Here is an 18541-nt window from a genome sequence, read left to right as displayed (position 1 = left end):
CCATTCCAGTCTATACGGGGTGAACATTAGCTAGGTATTCTCCATGACTACTTCCTACAGACCTGTCCAGTCCCTCACTTGGAGAGAAGAGCGACCCTCATGAAGTAGACATCCTGGGCCCTTGAACACTCTTGAACTTCACTTCCTCAGCCAGGTCCAAGAGAATCAGAGACCCCCAGATCTAATACTCCACAGGCTCCCACAAGCTCTGGACTCCATTATGTGGTTTTTTTTTAGATTTATTTATTTATTTATTATTTATTTATTTATTATTATTTATTTATGATAGACATAGAGAGAGGCAGAGACAAAGGAGGAGGGAGAAGCAGGCTCCATGCCGGGAGCCCGACGTGGGACTCGATCCCGGGACTCCAGGATCACGCCCTGGGCCAAAGGCAGGCGCCAAACCACTGAGCCACCCAGGGATCCCCCATGGACTCCATTATGTTAAGAGGAACCCAGCAAGAAATCCCAAAACAGGGGATCCCTGGGTGGGGCAGCGGTTTGGAGCCTGTCTTTGGCCCAGGGCGCGATCCTGGAGACCCGGGATCAAGTCCCACGTCGGACTCCTGGTGCATAGAGCCTGCTTCTCCCTCTGCCTGTGTCTCTGCCTCTCTCTCTGTGTGTGTGTGTGACTATCATAAAAAAAAAAAAAAAGAAAAGAAATCCCAAAGCAGGAAGTGCTTATATGATCTCTGAGCTCTCTCTGATTGGGCTCCACCCTGGCCTGAAGACCCTTCCTTTGCCCCAGTGAGCACAAGGGATTCCAGGACTTGGGCCCAGGAATGCTCTTTTCCTCCTTACCACTAGGACCACAGGCTTTAAAGCCTGACCTACAAGAAGAGTTTGCTGGGAGCCCTCGGAGAACTGATCCAGCCAATTAAGCTGAGAAATTGCTCTCTGAATTTAACATGTCCATCAAGTCCTCTCTCTCTCTCTGACTTGGGCTGAGGCTTAGAGGTTATTTACTTAATCCAGCAAAAACTATATTGGGCTTCTCCCATTTCACAAGTTTATTCATTTTCAGTCAGTTTTGGCTTTTATTAAATTTAGTCTTATAAATACCTCATAAAACCACCCTCATTAATACTCCCCTGCTGTACTCACGCATTCCCACTCTGGAGCTGTTGCCTGGAATTGCTGTTAAGGGAACGGGCAAAAAAATCTCAGGCTGTGTTGTCTTTGGTGTACCTCGAGCCCCTACTTACAAATCTGTTTGTCCCTAACCTCTTTTCCAGAAAGGATTTAGAGCAACATGTGTGTATGTGCATATTCTCACAAGTGGAGAGATCCCCTCTGGGAAAGTCAAATTCCATGTGGATCATTTCCTCTCCCCCGAGAAGACCACCTATTACCCAGAGCATTGCTCTGGTTGGCTAGCCCACGCCAGGAGGAGCCCACACACATATGCACGAAGACAGAATTACATTTGGAGACTGGATATCATCTTTAATTATTAATGCCACAGCCCAACATCCTTTTTGTTGCTGTAGCATGTTGAGTGTGTGTGTGTGTGTGTGTGTGTGTGTGTGTGTGTGTACGTGTTCCTGAACAGATGAAGGGCCAGCAGAGACTCCCAAGCAGGTCTCGGCCAGTAACTACCGAGCAGCAACTGGAAGACAGTCTGTCTCCATAGTGGCACGGAGGCTGGACTCCTGCCTCCCTTTCTCCTGGACGCCTTTCCTGCATTCTGAGGGCAAAGCTGAGGCCTGTGCCAGCCCAGATTAAAGGGCTTCTTAGCAAAGATCGATCTTCAGTCCCCAGCCCTCACTGCCTCTGACCAGGGGGATGTCCCTGGGAAAAATGCAGACTGCTGGGCAAAGGTGGACAACCTGGGTCAGCCTTGGTCCCCGTGTCACACTGGGACAGCACCACAGAGGCCCAGCCCCGGGCGGAGAATCCGGAGCTTCTGGGGCCATTTGACTTGTTCCTCTCTCAGAGACCATCGGGGTGTAGCCCAGGTCCTTCCTGGGGCCAGCCAGAGAGAGACAGCCTCGGCCCATGATGGCCACACGAGCATCACTTCCAACCCACACCTAAGAGCCTGCTGTCCTGCCATCTCCGCTCTCCAGTTCCTAGTGTGCCCAGTAGGTCCACAGCCGACACGGCAGGGGAGATCAGCACGGTCGTGGGTCACAAGGAGGCCATGAGAGACCTGGGCTGAGCTGGAACTGCAGCCGTGTGCCAGCCTGAAGCCAGCCCTCTCCCCCATGGTCACCGCCAGCCAGAGCTCTTTGAAGTCGGCTGGGACCCCCGTAGGCAAGGCAGCAAGAAAACCGAGCTGGCTCCACCGTCCCATTTCCACCTGTTCTGGGCCTTAAGGAGGCAAGGAGCCCAAGTCCCCGGGACAGTGTTATCAGCTGTTGGGGAAGCACCGTTGTCCAGGTGAGGCCTCGGGCCGGAAGCTGTGCTTGTTCAGTGGGCTGGGATAGTAGGTGGTTGTGTACACGTTGGTCTGCTGCAACGGGTAGAAATTGGCTCTGTCATCGGGGATCAGATTATTCTTGTTCAGCGTCTGTGGGAGAAGGAAGGACCGAAGGGGAAGACGTAGGGAAGGATGGGGAGAGGGGGCAGCCAGGGCAAGGGGATTAGGAACCAGTCGATGAAAAAACATTCTGGCTGCTGACAGTTCACAACACCACTGTGCCCTTCCAAGTGCCCAGCCCAGCTATTCCCTGCTCAGGGTCAGAACCGCCGCACCCTTCACCCTGCTCCTCTGTGAAGGCTCCCACCTTGAACTCCATGGGTGTGTACTTCTCGTTCTTGGGGGTGCCCCCGCCCTTGTAGTGCAGGTGGTTGGGGGTGGCCGGATGGACGAGTGTAGATTCCTGGGACTGGCGCTGGCAGTGCTGGCAGGACAGGTACACTGCCAAGGTTAGCAGCCCAGAGCCCAGGAAGCAGGAGACACCTGTGGCTACCAGGTGGATGAGACTGAAGCCTGGGAGAGGCAGAAGCAAGTGGTAAGGAAAGGGCCACGGCGAAGAGGAGAGACTCCTGACTGCCTCCCACTGGGAAGCTCTGTGACAAAGAAAGGGCTTTGAGGCCAGAGCCAACGACAACAGGAAGGCTGGGCAGCCTGCCACCTGGGCTTCTCTCACAGGACACCTGGCTTAGGTCAGAGGAAGCCACCAGAGGGTGTGGAGGTGGGCGACTCTTCTTGCATACAGACTTGCTGACTGCCTCCTAGTTGGGGAGGAGGGGTAGAAAGACAGGGCCCGTGAGGTGGGGCAGGTTCCTCTTACCTCCACAGCTGGTGGCCTCCTCCATGCTAGAGGCAGGCAGGATCACTGCGGGAAGACAAGCAGAAAGGATATTGGGACAGGGAGGAGACAAGGGTCCCTCCGGGGCTCGGTCTATCTCCAGTAGGACCCTGGTCAGCACTGACCTGTGGGATGGGGGCTGGGGGCCTGCATGCCACTCTGTCCCTGCTCAGACCCTCTCTCTAAGAGGGGTCGGTGGATTCACTAGAAAAGAAGGGACCAGAGCCCAAAGCACGTGCACCTTCCCCCCCCGTTCCCATCCTAGACCCAATGAGACTCTTCTGAAGGGGAAGGAAGTTTGGGGTCACAGAGTAGTAAGGGTGGGTGTGAAGGACCTACCAGGAATCTCGCTGTAGGGACAGGGGCGGCTCTGGCTGCTATTCCCAGCACAGGTGCTGGGCCCCGGGACCAGGTCTTCACAGTGCCTGCTGCGGCTCTGGGCTCCCTCCTCAGTGCACGCGCTCCACTCGGACCACGGCGACCAGCCTTCTGTGGGTCGTGGGCTGCCATGAGCTTAGCCACCCTGGGACCCCCTGACGGGGATCAGAGGGATCCAAGGTGCTCCCCAGCCCCAGCCAGATGTTGTCCCTACCCGGGCAAGCCTGTGTGGCACACAGGGCCTCCTCTGTGTGCAGACCCAGACAGATGTCCTCGCCTGGGGAGGGCGCGGGGCTGGTGCAGGATCGGGTGCGTTGGTAGTGGCCTCCCCCACAGGAGGCTGAGCAGGGGGACCATGGGGTCCAGCAGGACCAGGCACCCCGCACTGCAAGGGGACCGGGTGTGTGACGGGGCTGCAGGTGCAGGGCCCAAGGCAGTCTTCCGCCCAAGCGCGAGCTGGGCCACTCTGCCCTGGGCCGGCCTGGCCCCATCGGCGGCACCACCCCACGACCCACCCTTAGGGCTGCCCCCCCCCTCTGGGGGTACTGGGGGGAAGGCAGGCTGCAGAGGAAACAGCAAAGCCCAGCTCCATTCCAATCAAGCTTCTTGTCTGGCCAATCCATTAGGGGAGGATAAAAGTGGCCCGGAGGACGCGGAACGGCCCTGCTGGGGGAGACGCCGCCGAGCCCCTGGGTCAGGGCGCAAACCTGCTCTAGGGCCCGCTGTACGAGTCGCAAACCAGAGGAGGCACGAGGTGTGGCCCCTGCCCCCCCCGCGGGGTTCCGCGGGCGCGGGTCACCTGGACAGGCCTGGGGGTTGCAGTCCTGGTACTCGGCCGCGTCGCCGCTGCACGGCAGGCCTCCGCTGCGGGGCTCGGGGTTCGTGCACGTGCGCTTGCGGACGCGGAAGCCCAGCTCGCAGGCCCGGGAGCAGGACGACCACGCGCCCCACGCCGCCCAGCCGCCGCTCAGCGAGCGCGGGGAGGTGCTGCCGCCGCGCAGGAGGTCCTCCACCAGGGCTGCGGGGAGACGCGTCAGCGCGGGCTCCCGCCACGCCCCGGGCACCCCGCCACCGCCGCCCCGGGCACCCCGCCACCGCCCCGGACACCCCGCCACCGCCGCCCCGGGGACCCCTCCACGCCCCGGGCACCCCGCCACCGCCGCCCCAGGGACCCCGCCACCGCCCCGGGCACCCCGCCACCGCCGCCCCGGGCACCCCGCCACCGCCCCGGACACCCCGCCACCGCCGCCCCGGGGACCCCTCCACGCCCCGGGCACCCCGCCACCGCCGCCCCAGGGACCCCGCCACCGCCCCGGGCACCCCGCCACCGCCGCCCCGGGCACCCCGCCACGCCCCGGGCACCCTGCCACCGCCGCCCCGGACACCCCGCCACGCCCCGGGCACCCCGCCACCGCCCCGGGCACCCCGCCACCGCCGCCCCGGGGACCCCTCCACGCCCCGGGCACCCCGCCACCGCCGCCCCAGGGACCCCGCCACCGCCCCGGGCACCCCGCCACCGCCGCCCCGGGCACCCCGCCACGCCCCGGGCACCCTGCCACCGCCGCCCCGGACACCCCGCCACCTCCCCGGGCACCCCGCCACACCCCGGACACCCCGCCACCGCCCCGGACCCCGCCACCGCCGCCCCGGGGACCCCGCCACCGCCCCGGGCACCCCGCCACACCCCGGACACCCCGCCACCGCCCCGGGACCCCGCCACCGCCGCCCCGGGCCCCGGTAAGGGGGGCGGTACCGTCGGTGTCGCAGGCTCCGGAGCCGTCGGCGGGGCAGCTCCGCGTCTCGGTCCTCCGGCGGCCCAGCTGCAGCCCGTGCGGGTCGGCCAGCGGCGCGCGGCACGTGAAGCGGAACCGCTGCTCCTGCCGCGCCCCGCCCTGCGTCACGTTCACCGGCAGCCACGGCGTCCACGGGGTGTTGCGCCGCACTTCGGGGCAGCCCTCGGGGTTGCACGTCTTGAACTCCTTCGGGAGGGGAGCGGGCGCTGGGCGGCCGGCCTGCAGGCGCGGGCCCACCCCCCGCAGGCCCGCCCCGGGGTGCAGGGCCACCCACCCCCGCCAGCCCTCCCCACCTCGGGGTGCAGGGCCGACCCCCCCCACCAGCCGTCTCCAGGCTGCAGGGCCACTCACCCCCGCCAGCCCTTCCCACCTCGGGGTGCAGGGCCGACCCCCCCCCCGCCAGCCCTCCCCACCTGGGGCTGCAGAGCCGCCCCCCGCGCCCCTCCCCCGGGCCTCACCACGCCGCAGCCGGGGCAGGAGTTGCCGTTCTCGCAGGCCCGCCGCCGCGACTGCACGCCGCCCCCACAGTTGCTGCTGCACTTGCTCCAGGAGCCCCAGGACGCCCAGAAGATGGGCACCGGGCAGGGCGCGTTCTCGTTGCAGAACCTGAAGGGAAGGGGGGGCAGTCATGGCTCTAGGGAGTGGGCACCGTTCCCTAAGGAGAGACGCGGGGTGCAGGGGGAGGGCCGGCGAGCCCGGGACCCCACCCGCAGCGCCAGCGCCCCCCGGAGACGCGGACCCGGACCCGGACCCAGGGCGCGCTCACCGCTCCTCGCGGCTCTTGCCCACGCAGATGCGGCCTCCGTGGCGGGGAGTGGGGTTGCTGCAGCTTCGCTGGCGGACCTGGAATCCGATCCCACAGGACGTGCTGCACGGGGCCCACGGGGACCACGGGGTCCACGCCCCGTTCCTGGGGGGTCACAGGAGACAGGGACACGTGAGCCCTAGCGCACGTCCCTATCGGGCCGGTGGCTTCTGTATTGTTGCCGCCAGCGACGCAGGCTCCTAAGCAGGCCGGCTCCCGCGGACCTAGTTATTCCTTTTTCCTTGTTCCTTCCTCAAACGTGTGTTGAGAACCTCTCCCGGTGGGTCAGGCTGTGCCCGGGCTGAGGGCGTGCAGGTAGGACGCGCGTGGAGCTACTCCCGGGGCAGAAGGACGCCTTCCCTAGAAAAGGCTCCAGTTGCCTTTGCAATCTGCAACCTGCGGTTCAGCCTTCTGGGTGGGGGGTCGCTTGCACTCAGACCCATGCTCCCCCCTGTTCTCCAGCACCCCTGCTTCGCTCCAGCCTCAGGCACCATTCACTGCTGAGCCTGCTTTGACTCCATGTTCAAGTTTTGGCTCCACCGCTTCCTGGCAACGTGAGCCTGGGCACGTTCCCGAAGATTTCTGTGCCTCCTAATACTCTTGATCTTCAAAGTAAGGATAATGATTGTGTTCCTACCCGGCGAGGTTGCTGTGACAGTTCAATCAATACACGCACATAGAATGATTTTAAGAGAGTCCAAGGTCGCACCTTCTAGAGGATGGCCATCGGGTCGGGCACCAGGCCTGCCTCCTTTGCCACCATCTCCTACTGTCCTTCGTGTTTGGAATAGTGAGGCCTACTGAGCCTGGGGTCTGTGACTCCTGCGCCTGCCCAGCTTCCCTCTTTGTGTAAAGAGCCCCCGCAAGGCGGAGACTTCTCTCACTAGCGTGGAAATTTCCAACCCCCCCCCACCCACCCAGGGCTCATGTTTTAGCCACCTCTCCAGTCCCCTCCACAGCCCCGAAGTGGCGTCTGTCCCTCTGCAGAGGGACACCTGCCTGGGATGCTCTATTCCACCCTCGCTCCAGTCCAAGGCAGCCACCATCCAAGTCCTGTGTCCTCACGTACCTGGAACAGTTGGCGATGTGGATGGCTGGCCCCAGGCAGTCTCGGCCCCCACAGCGAGGTCGGGGGGAGTCACAGGCTCGGGCCCGACAAAGGCAAGAGCCGGAATTATCCCCATCTAAGTGTTCACATGGTTGCCATGGTGACCATTGGCCAAAGCCCCCATCCCGAGTCACATTTCGCACCTGCAGATACACATCAAACAGGTCACACAAGGCAAGGGATGGGAAAGGCACCAGGTGCCAGGGGACATGGGGGATATTGATGGAGAGTCACAGCCTCAATCACGGGGGGGGGGGCGGGTGGAGAGGTCCCAGGTGGGGGGCATGAAACGGTTCTCACAGGACACGCTGTTATGTTCTGGGTCCAGAGGCTCATGTTGGAGCTGTCCTCCAGTGTGCTGCAACGTTGCTGCTTCCCGTCCCAGCCGCAGTATGGGTCCCGGGCCCCTAGGCACGCCCTGCCGGACAGAGGTCCTGAGACTCCAGGGTGCTGGTCTCCCAGCTTCCCTCGTAGCCCATGAACACACCTAGCCACTCCCCTCTTGGCGCCCTTATCCACCCCATTGCCCTCCACAGTAAGAACTAAGCTCACTGAACACTTAGTGTGTTCCAGTAATCATTTTAAATACTTTACAAGCATGAATTAATTTAATGCAACAATCCACTGCAGAAGGTACTGATATTATTCCTGTGTTATATGGAGGAAACCCGGAGAGCTGAACGAGGACTCAAACCCTTGTCTTCCAGAGCCCACACACTTAACCTTGTCTTCCCCAAGCCTGAGTGCCCCATAGTCCTCATCTAGGGCCACAGAAGAAGATGTAGTGAACAGAAATCCAAAGATGTAGTGCCTCTCGGTCAGAGACCGTGATAATAGAGCCATAAAACATTCGTGATGGGAACCTTCTTAGAGATGGTCTGGCCTAGTGGTTCTCAACCCGAGCTGCACGTTAGAATCACTAAAGAAGCTTCTATTTTTTATTATTATTATTTTTAAAAGATTTTACGTATTTATTCATAAGAGACACAAAGAGATTAGAGAGGCAGAGACAGAAAGAACCAGAGGAAGAGGGAGAAGCAGGCACCATGCAGGGAGCTCGATGCGGGACTTGAACCCAGGACCTGGGGATCATGCCCTGAGCCAAAGCAGACGCTTTAACCGCTGAGCCACTCAGGCGTCCCTTAAGAAGCTTTTAAAAAGTACTGATACCTGCCCCCTCCCATATAAAACTCTCTGGGGATGGGGAGGTTTTAAAAGCTCCTACATAATTCTAATGGGACCCAAGTTGAGTAACTGGGATCCACAATACAACCTTTTTGTTGTAGGAAGGAAGAAACAGTTACAGAGAAGGAAGAGGAGTTTTCCGCAGATCACACAAATTACAGATGGCAGAGCTGGGGCTTGAACCCAGATTTCCTGGCCACGATACTTCCACCACACTCCTGCCTCCCAGCTGGAGGCTGCGTCTGACTTCACCCACTGAGTGAACATAGGCCCATGTCTCCAAACACGGGCACAAGGGCAGGGGACACCTAGCATAGTGTAGGGTCCCCTGGGGCCTCCACATGCTTATGCTGCTAAGTGGCAGGAACCAGAGTCTAGTGCGTTAGCATCATGAGGATGAGCTCAGCCTGCTAAGAGAGGGGTCATGTGTCCCAGGTCCCCCTTCCCGGGCCTCAGGACTGGTCTATCTGTAATAACCCAGAAAAGGTACGGTTCACATACCAATGAATGCCCCAAATGCCTCCACTTCTCATATTGTAGGGCTCCTTTCTTCCCTTTCTCCTTCAGACTCATTCATTATATCCTTTACAGTTTTTGACAACAACAACAACAACAACAAATTAATTCTGGGGGTGCCTGGCTGGTGGAGTCAGAAGAGTGTGTGATGCTTGATCTCAGGGTCACGAGTTTGAGCCCCACACACTGGTTTGGAGATCACTAAAAATAAATAAATAAATAAACAAACAAACAAACAAATAAATACTTTTAAAAACAGTTATATCTCTACTAATAAGACTTCAAGGAGGAGAAAAAGAGTATGGAAATTATGGAATCAGGATTTGCTGTTCATTGCTAAGCAGAGTATCAGATGCTGGAGCCTGAAGGAAGTTCCCTCTGCCCAGGGGACCCCACTGCCAACCCCAGGTGATACCCTGTATCCCTTCTGCCTCCTTTTCCCAACTTCCACCCCTCTTACCAAGCCTGGATGCTCCACAGCAGTGGGCCTGCAAGAGAGGGTCTAGAGAGAGCACTGGGAATGTGTAAGAGATCAGAGGTTAGGATGAGGAAAAGGCTTCAGGGAAAGAAGGTGCTGGACTGCAAGGAGGGTGAGGGAATCCACACCATGACGTGACTCTGCAGAGGGATTTTCGATTGGCCAAAGGGGCCAAGGATGCCAAGGGTTAAAGGAATACACGGGAGAGTCAAGAGTTTGCTCCTTTTGGTGTTTCCAGGATAGAATCTTTCCTCTCAAAGCCTCAGGGCGAGTCTCCTGTCAGGTGAGTTCTTTATTTTCAGTGAGTTCAATGGACCATGTCAGGTTCCCAAGACAAATGGGGTGATATGAGAGAGCTTACAAAGAAGAGGGTGGGGCTTCCCCGTGTTGCCAGAGGAGGCTGAAGCAGACAATGCTGCCCCTTGCTCAGGCAGCCCATGACCTCATGTAAGGGATGCGATGGCTGGGGCTTCAATGGGTGAGGGCCCTGCTGGACCCCAGTAAGCACCCACTGGCCCACCCGGGAATCCAGAATGCTCATCTGTTACTCAAGTATCTGTTTCCATTTTATCCACTCAAGGGCAGTTTGTGTAAGCTGTACAACGTTAGTGTGTTCATATTTTTTTCATTTGGGATCAATGGTTTGATGTGGGGGTGCTTCACCAGCAGAATGCATCAAACTAGACACCAGGGGACTAGATACAGTACATATGCAAAGTAGTCCCAGCAACATGTGCTTTTGAGATTCTGCTCTCCGGCTGACATTTGGACCAAATTTGCTGCTAGCAAATGCAGCCAATCACAAGTCAATGAAGCCCACTCCTGAGAAGCAAACTCCCGAAGTGGCTGATACGGCATTTTATAAGCAACATGAATTAAATGAAAGAGAGCCATGACTAGCGATTAATGATAATAGTAAATAAAATTCTATTCATCAAAAACAAGCCTGCCAGTAGATAAAATGGTTAAGAGCAGAAAATGTGAAACAGTTTTATACAAGATACGAGCAGAAGATTCTGGAGGAATGTAATTTGTCTCATGCTACTCCTTTCATCTAGGGTCTAACCAGTTCCAGAAAAATGGTTCCCAGTTTTGGCTACAAATTAGAATCTCCTCGTGATGTTTTGAGAAGCTTCAGCAAACAAACAAACAAACAACAACAACAAAAAACACTTATATCTGGTCTTCTGGACCAAAGTAGGCCCAGTCACTGGAACCTTTTAAACACTCTGTAGGTGATCCTAAAGAAGAGCATGATTGAGCATTTCTGTTCTACGGCCACAGTCAGGGTTCTCAAGCCAAGAGATGAAGTCCCTTGTCTTCCCAACCCATGACAGGAGAAGAAAGGAAGGAAGAAAAGAAAAACACAGGGTGGATGCTGGCCCCAGCACCCCCACTCCGTCTCCCTCATCCTCTCAGCTTGTTCCCAGTTCTTCCAGATGAGAAAGAGACTAGATTCTCCCCCTGCCCTGCCCTCCTCTGGCCCTGGCTGCCCGAAGCGGCTTGCACGACTCCCCTGGAGTCTCTTCTCATCCACATTCGCTGTTTTGGGCCAAAGACCGCTCCAAAGCTTACGGAGTAGGGAATGTTCTTAAGAAAATGAAAGCTCCAAGGAGAGCATTAAAGTGTGTCTGACTGTAAGAATGGGGAGCTGCTGAGGGTTCCTTTCATAAGAGCAGCCATTAGGCCAATAATATATCACCATGTCTTTTTTATTGCAGTGTCTCAAGCAGCCATTACAAAAGGGAACAGGTCCTTCCTTGGGCTGGGAGGCAGGACAGAGATGGATGGTGAAGGTGAAAGCAGGAGGATTCGAGCGCCAGAGCCAGAGTCGCGCAACGGGAGCTGTCCAAGGTGGAGCGTGGGCGCGAGGGGCCATTCCTTAAGGTGGCAGTGGAGGAAGACCCAGATTTCCTTTCAGGGACGGAGTTTGGGTGGAGATTCTCGGAGCCACCCTCCTGAGGGAGCTGGTGTAGACACCCCCACGCCCCCTCCAGTGCAGCATGAAAGGCATGCCAGGAGGAGGAAGGGGGAGGTTCATGCATAAAACACTGGCTTGGTAGAGCCAGTCAGCAGCTCATTCCCTCTGCCCCACCTCTCGTGAGCCCTGGTCTCTCTCTCTGGCCAGGACAGAGTCTTGGTTATGCCCCCACGGGGCTGAGATTTGCCTAAGCAAAAGGAGGGGGCTGGAGACAGCCCCCTGGATTCTGGGCAGGGTGGGGTGGGGCGGCGGGAGGCGCTGAAAAGGTCTCTGCTAGTCCACCCTCATCCTCCTGCCAGCTTTGGAAGGAATGGGGGGAAATGCATGAAATGTCTCCTAGGACACAGTAAAACCCTGTGACAATCCGGCCCACAACAGCACAGATTCTGATACGGTGTGACAGTTGGCTTATAGACTCTGGAGAGCACAGATGGGTGCTACACGGCCTCGCTCTGGTCATTGTATTAACTTTGCAATGATGAGATCTTCCATTTTCAGATCCACCTGGAGCCTTATAGCAGGGTCTCAATCGGTTGCATAGCAATTCAGGAATCCAAATAGATGAAAGTATCAGACTCCAAACTGATCTCTTTCTACCTTGCTGTCCCACCTGGCCACGCTAGGCAACCTCCCTGTCCCTTCTCTGCAGCATCGTGTGAGAGGGGAAATGCCCCGGCATCTTCCTCCTCTGGGTCCACTGCAGACTTCCTATCTGGCCTGGAGCCACACTAGCTCACCCGGGCCAGCCGTCTGCCCCTCGACAACAATGCTGCTCACCACTGTCTGATTGACCTTTGTCAAACACCTATTCACGCTGCCTGTCACTCCACTCCTCTGCTCAAAGATCACTTCGGGGCCCACAGCCACAGACTCAGATCAAACCCTCCCAGCTGGCTTCGGTCCCACTCTCCACTCTTCTCCTGCACCAGCGTCCTCTCAGGCCAAAGAGTCAATCAGCTCAAGGATCAGTCATGTGTGCAAGGCCACTCTGTGCCTTGGGCTGGGCGTGACCCCCTGCTGAAGCATAGAAAGTACTTGGTTTTGCTCAAGTGGGTTTGCCTTCAAGGATTTATAACCTCCTAAAGAGCAAGACACACTAAAAAGTTTCACACCAACACAAGAGTTAAAGAATACAAGATATGGGGCAAAGGCCGTCAGCGGACAGCCTGTGATTCATGCCAAGTGGTGCTGCCGATACTCAATGTCACAGGTGCGGAGACTCCAGGGAGCCCAGGAGGCTGCAGGGCCTCTACATGCAGAAGAAGCTATTCCCCTCTTCTCTCCACCCTAGCGACCGCCTAGGACTTGCAGGGCAGGCGCTTCATGAGTATGATTCCCAATCCTTACAATAGCTCTGCCGAAATTAAGTATCATTTTTTTCCATCACAATTTCCTCTTATTTTCCCCCGAGGAGAGATCTTCAAAGGTAAAGGACCATATAGCTAGTAGATGATGGAGCGGAGGGAGAAGCCCAGGTGTGTCCAATTCTGTCATGGTAGCCCTGCCTGCTATACCCCCCTCACACGTCCACCACAGGCCACGGTTGGTCTCTCCAGCCAGACATCCACAGTGCTGAGGGAAATGTGAGTGTGCTAGGCCCGTTTCATCTTGTCTCCTTTCTCTCACATCAATGGTCCTACAAAGTGCTCTGAGCATGGTAGGCCTTACTAACTGTTTGGTGTTTTGCGGATGGAACCCCATGGTGGGGCTGAGGGGAGCCTGAGTGTCTGGCCACTGTTCTCCCTTTCTTCCTCCCTGGCTGCCGCACCCAGAGCATCCAGCCTCCTCCCCTGCCCTCGGGACCTCTGCGCAGCTCCCAGCACACGCCACAGGGGCTGGAGAGCGACCCTCAGCAGCAGGGGTACCATTTGTTTCTCAAATCTCGAGGACAGATGGGCACAGCCAGGAGGCTTCTGTGTTGCAAAGGCCACAGAAGCCCACGTGGCTGTGGCGATGCCAACTAAGGCAGCTTTTGATTATCTCAAAAATGAGGGGGCACAGCTCGGGGGAGCTTCACATGGTAGGATTCTGAGATACGTTTCCATTTGGCTTTTGTTTCCCCCCTGAAATGCCAGTGCCAGTATTGCCAAATTCATGAAGCCACTTGAAGCTAAGGTCTCAGAAGCAGTTGGGAAGCAAATACAACCAACAGCTCCACATGGTACCTCACCTCCGCCCACCCCCACCCTCCCAAACACACACACCAGGTCTCTCTGCCTCTTCTAAGTCAGGAAGGAAGGAAAGCAAAAATCTGGTGCTGACTCACAGCATGTCTCCTATCTCCCTGCACATCTGGGTAGGAAGTGCTGTGGTTTCAAAGATGAAGACCTTTCTCTGAATTAAAGGGACCGAGAATGGGCAGCCCGGGTGGCTCAGCGGTTTAGCGCCACCTTCAGCCCAGGGCCTGATCCTGGAGTCTCAGGATCAAGTCCCACGTCGGGCTCCCTGCATGGAGCCTGCTTCTCCCTCGTCCCATGTCTCTGCCTCTCTCTCTCTCTCTCTCTCTTTCTCTCTCTGTATATCATAAATAAATAAATAAATAAATCTTTAAAAAAAAAGCGGGGGGGGGGGGACGAAGAATAAATCAAGAAAGGTAGGGCAGCCCGGGTGGCTCAGGGGTTTAGCGCCGCCTCTGGCCCAGGGCGTGATCCTGGAGACCTGGGGTTGAGTCCATGTTGGGCTCCCTGCATGGAGCCTGCTTCTCCCTCTGCCTGTGTCTCTGCCTCTCTCCCTCTGTGTGTCTCTCATGAATAAATAAATAAAATCTTAAAAAAAAAAATCAAGAAAGGTAGAGAAGGCTGACAGGCCCTAGCTTTGGGGTTGAGGAAAGGGTTAACAGCAGCCCCCCTCATCTGCTAAAGCCCACACTCCCCCAGGCAATGAGGAGTGGTTCATGCAGACTATCCCAATTAACCTTTATGAAAACCCTGCAGATAGTTTATGAGGAGGAACCCGAGGTTCAAAGTGACTGGTCCAAAGGCAAACAAACTGGAGACTGGGCCAGGATGCAGGATGCCAGCCAGGTGGCTCCGGAGCTCTGCCTCTGAGAGCCACCTCCAAGGGGCTCTACCTTGGGGACCTCCCCCCCGCCCCCGCCCCCGCCCCGGCTCCCCGCCCCGGCTCACCCCTGGCTGCGGTAGGCCGCGCACCTCTCCAGCGGCACCCGCAGCACGCCGTCGCTCAGCCCCACGAAGAGCGCGCGGGCGCTGTGCAGGATGCGCAGGCTGCGCAGGGGCTCGCGGCGCCCGGGGGGCAGGACGTGCAGCTCCTCCAGGTAGCAGCCGCGGAGGCTGCGGCTCGTCGTGGACAGGGCCTTCAGGATGGTGCCCGACTCTGCAGGGGCGGAGGAAGGTGGCCTCGTAGGCCCAGCCCGCACCCCCCCCTCCACCTCCACCCCCCCCCTCCAGCCCGGCTGGGCGGCCAGGGCTCACCTGTGCCGATGTAGAGCACGTGGTAGAGCGTGTCCTTGGCCTGCACAAGGTCCACCACGAGGTGTGAGAAGCGCACGCTGTCCTGGGTGACACAGGGCTCGGGGGTCACGGGCTGCACAGCCTCGCTCATCAGGAACAGGCGCTGCGCGTCCTGCAGGCTGCGCTCCGTCAGGTTCTCGTTGGGGCCCACCTCTGGCAGGGTGCCGCACTGCCGCGGGGTGGGGGGTGAGGGGGGTGTCACGCGTGCCCAGCCCCCGGGCTGCCAGCCTCCTATCCCTCTCCTGCCTCATAACCCGGGGGGCCACCGGCAGGTTCTGATTCTCCAATCCCCGCTCCTTCACCCCCAACACCCCCCCCTTTGGGTTCCCTGCAACCCCCTCCAGGGAGAGATGTCTCTTCCTTGAGAACTAAGGGACCATGAGGCTGGGAAGATGGGGAGGAGGTCCCTGCCAGGGACGTGAAGATGGAAAAGGGGCCAGGTTATCTACAAATGAATCATCTGAGTGTGTTTAACAAGTGTCCAGGGATTTCACACTGTCCCCGTAGGTGTTCCTCCCCCTTGCTGGGCCACAACCTGCCTTCCCTCTCCTGCGTCCCTACCAGCTCAAAGTTCTTACGCCTCCTAAACCAAAGCTGGAGGGCAACTACCATTTATTGAGCACTTACTACATTCCAGGCACTGTGTCGGGTGCATATTTAAGCCTTGCGCTTCTCTTAGAGGTTGAGAGTATTATCTCTAGTACCCGACAGGGGTAAAAAGACTCCGGGAGGTTGGGTGACTTGACCCAGGTCAAGGTCACACAGAGGGAGGGCTAGATCTGGGTCAGGATTATCTCCCCGCAAAGCCTGAGATCTTCCTAAACTCTGTACTGCCCTGCGGGCAGGAAGTTGGGTGGATTCGAAAGTTAACCATCCTTAGCTTCCTTTGCCCCATGGCCCTTTCCTCTTCTCCATCACAGCACGAGGGATGCTCAGATTACCCAAGGCTGGGCCTTGACCACTCCTGGCACTCTGACCCTCCAGGAATCAGCACCCAGGCTGGGTAGACTGAAAGCAAACTCCAGCTAAAATCTCGCAATTCTGGCCAGACAGCTGTGAGCGCTCTCCCAGCTCCCTATATCGCGTCTCCCTGGAGGTGGGAAGTCCCATTTAGAGATGGCTCGGAGCATGCTCCATTGCTCTGTGTCCCCCCAGCCCCTTCTCACTCCACCGTCTTAGGGAACTATGGCAGTCTCCGCCTATGGGTGCGGCCCGCTTGGGTGTGCCAAGGAGCTGGGAATCAGCTGGGGGCTGGTCCTATAAGAAAAGCTGGTCTGTGAAGAGAGGGAATGGGGAGGAGGAGTTGTACCTGAAAGTTGGGGATGGGGTTAGCGATGGGGAGCCAGGCGGCCCTGGGGTTCTCCTGGTAGCGAAATGGGCCATTGAAAGCCTGGGAGATGGCACTGAGGTTGAAGGCGCAGACAGCAGAAGCGGCGATGCTGTTTCTGAAAGGCAAGAGGTGGTGGGATGCGGCCCTCCCTGCGGGCCCGGGTGCCCTGCGATCCCACAGCCAGCCGGCAGGACCTAGCGTGAGCCCCGGGCTTCGCACACCACGCGGTGTCTCAGAAGGAGGAGGTGCGGTCCTCACACTCCGGAAACGCTGGGAAAGGCCAGTGATGAGAAGCCCTGGGGGGTCACTCTGTGCTACTGCCTCGTCCCTTTCCCTTCTCCAGGGGGACGGTCACATAAAGTGAGTGTTTTCCCAACGTTTAGCCCATAGCCCACTGTAAGAAATACACTCCACGTTACAGCTCCAAAGAACTCCCACACTGAGCACACACCTCTATAAAGAAATCTCATGAAACAATACCCTTACTAAGTGCATTGTACTCGTACTCGGCTATTTTTATTCCACTCTATTCTGCTTTCTTCATTTTATTTTACGTTGTTTCAAGCTGGTTATCCAACCACTGATTCATGCTGCAGCCCACAACACCCGATGACCTCTTAAGACCCTTTCAGTCCCAGGATCAGGTGTTTTATGAGTCTGATGGGAACAGACCACTCTGCCCAGCGTCTCCGGTTTTGTTCTCGGCATTTAGTCCCTCTCCAAAATGTGTCCATCACCCTCCCGGCCCTTTCTGCCTGGCCTCGCCCCATCATCTCCGGCTGGATGCTGTGCTGATCTCGTGACTGGCCTTCCCGCAGCCCGTCCAGTCTCCTGAATCCATTCTCCACACAGCAGCCACGGTGAACATTTCAGATTGCGTATCCCAGCTGGTCTCTGGCTGGCTCCAAGCCCTTCAATAATTCCCCCTTTCTCTTAGAATAAAGATCAAAACCCTTAAACAGTCTGGAAGGACAAAATTCTTCCTGTTTCTCCTCTTCCTTACCCTCCAGGCTCCTGCCACACTGGTCTCTTCAAACATTTCCGTCTTCCTACTCCAAAGCTCTGTGTGTGTTATTCTCTTGGGCTGGAATGCTCCTCTCCCCTAGTTAATTCCCACTCATCCTGTAGATGCCACTTCCTACAGGAAGCCTTCCCTGATCACCACCCCTCCATACTGGTAAAGGCTTCCCTGCACACTATCCTTTCCCTCTCTAGCATTTATCACAGTTAAACTTGGGTGTTTGATAACCACCATTTCTAGAAGGGCAGAGCCAGGTCTACTTTTGCTCACTGGCACCCCTGCTTCCCTCCCTCTCCCATCACGACAAGCACCTGGCACGATACATAAACTATTGACCATCCGAAGCAATGTCATCATTTCCCCCTGATGCCTCTCCAGCAGCGCCTGCCCCTTGCTCCTGGCTGCCCACTTTCTGGTGCTGACTGCCGGGCCGGCCACTGAGTCCTGGCTGTCAGCTCATGGCCTGCGTGGGCTGTGATGCATGGGGTCCCCCTGCTTCGGATGGCCTCTCCGCTCCTGTTTACCAGTTTTACTCCCATCCCTGTCCATCCCCTCAGACGGTGCTTCCTATAGCCAGCCTGGCCCTCCTCCGAGCCCTGCTACCTGGGGCTCAGGTGAGCCCACAGCGCTCCAGGCCCATATGCTTCTGAGGTCCTTACAGAGAACCCCACGCGGCATCCTGTGCAACAGACGTGTTCCTCGGTCTCCGCTGCCCACTCAGCATTCTGTGCGTGAGCATCACCTGGGTGGGCCAGCCTTGCACGGGAGGTGGTGGGAGGACGGCCTGGCGATCCCGATCCCCAGGACGATCCCCAGGACGGCTACCCTTCTGCACACCCGGGGGCACGGGGCCCCCGTTCCCAGCCTGCGTTCCCCGCGCCATCAGGACTGCCAGGAGACTCTCCCGCTTGGCTTTAGCAGGCTCAGGGAGTCCTGCGGTTGGAAGGCACCAGAAGGCAGCCGTTCTGAGCTTGCTCGCCCATAACGGGCTGCTCCTGCACCTAGGGGCTGCCATCCCCTCGTCCAGGGCAGGCTGTTTTCCTTTCACCGCCAGCAATTTCCTCCTCCACGGAGCCATAAGCTGGCTCCATTTATTTCTTCAGATTTGGCCTGGGCTTGCCCTTGGCTGCAATCGGGAATAAGTGCTCCCCACTTTGGCCTGGGCTTGCCTTTCCCCGCAATCAGGAGTAAGTGCTCCCCAGTGCGCAAGCAGCAA

At 57.6% G+C, this 18541-nt stretch overlaps 1 protein-coding gene across 1 annotated transcript in view; it reads right to left on the bottom strand.

Moving 5' to 3' along the window:
* Nucleotides 1-1196: 1196 nt before the first annotated feature.
* The window catches only part of SEMA5B (semaphorin 5B), a 118387-nt gene continuing 101042 nt past the window's right edge, over nucleotides 1197-18541 (bottom strand). The window contains exons 9-22 of the mRNA XM_055315780.1: nucleotides 16284-16419; nucleotides 14936-15143; nucleotides 14630-14837; nucleotides 7645-7762; nucleotides 7306-7487; nucleotides 6198-6341; nucleotides 5890-6037; nucleotides 5392-5617; nucleotides 4438-4656; nucleotides 3853-4023; nucleotides 3600-3749; nucleotides 3243-3287; nucleotides 2733-2938; nucleotides 1197-2515 (exon numbers count right to left, since the gene is read on the bottom strand). Coding sequence (XP_055171755.1) covers nucleotides 2357-2515; nucleotides 2733-2938; nucleotides 3243-3287; nucleotides 3600-3749; nucleotides 3853-4023; nucleotides 4438-4656; nucleotides 5392-5617; nucleotides 5890-6037; nucleotides 6198-6341; nucleotides 7306-7487; nucleotides 7645-7762; nucleotides 14630-14837; nucleotides 14936-15143; nucleotides 16284-16419 — 2320 coding nt within the window. The 3' untranslated portion in view covers nucleotides 1197-2356. The remainder of the gene's footprint in view (nucleotides 2516-2732; nucleotides 2939-3242; nucleotides 3288-3599; nucleotides 3750-3852; nucleotides 4024-4437; nucleotides 4657-5391; nucleotides 5618-5889; nucleotides 6038-6197; nucleotides 6342-7305; nucleotides 7488-7644; nucleotides 7763-14629; nucleotides 14838-14935; nucleotides 15144-16283; nucleotides 16420-18541) is intronic.

Source organism: Nyctereutes procyonoides, unplaced genomic scaffold (genome assembly GCF_905146905.1).
Source record: "Nyctereutes procyonoides isolate TBG_1078 unplaced genomic scaffold, NYPRO_anot_genome, whole genome shotgun sequence".
NCBI lineage: Eukaryota > Metazoa > Chordata > Mammalia > Carnivora > Canidae > Nyctereutes > Nyctereutes procyonoides.
This window is presented reverse-complemented; position numbering and strand designations above follow the sequence as displayed.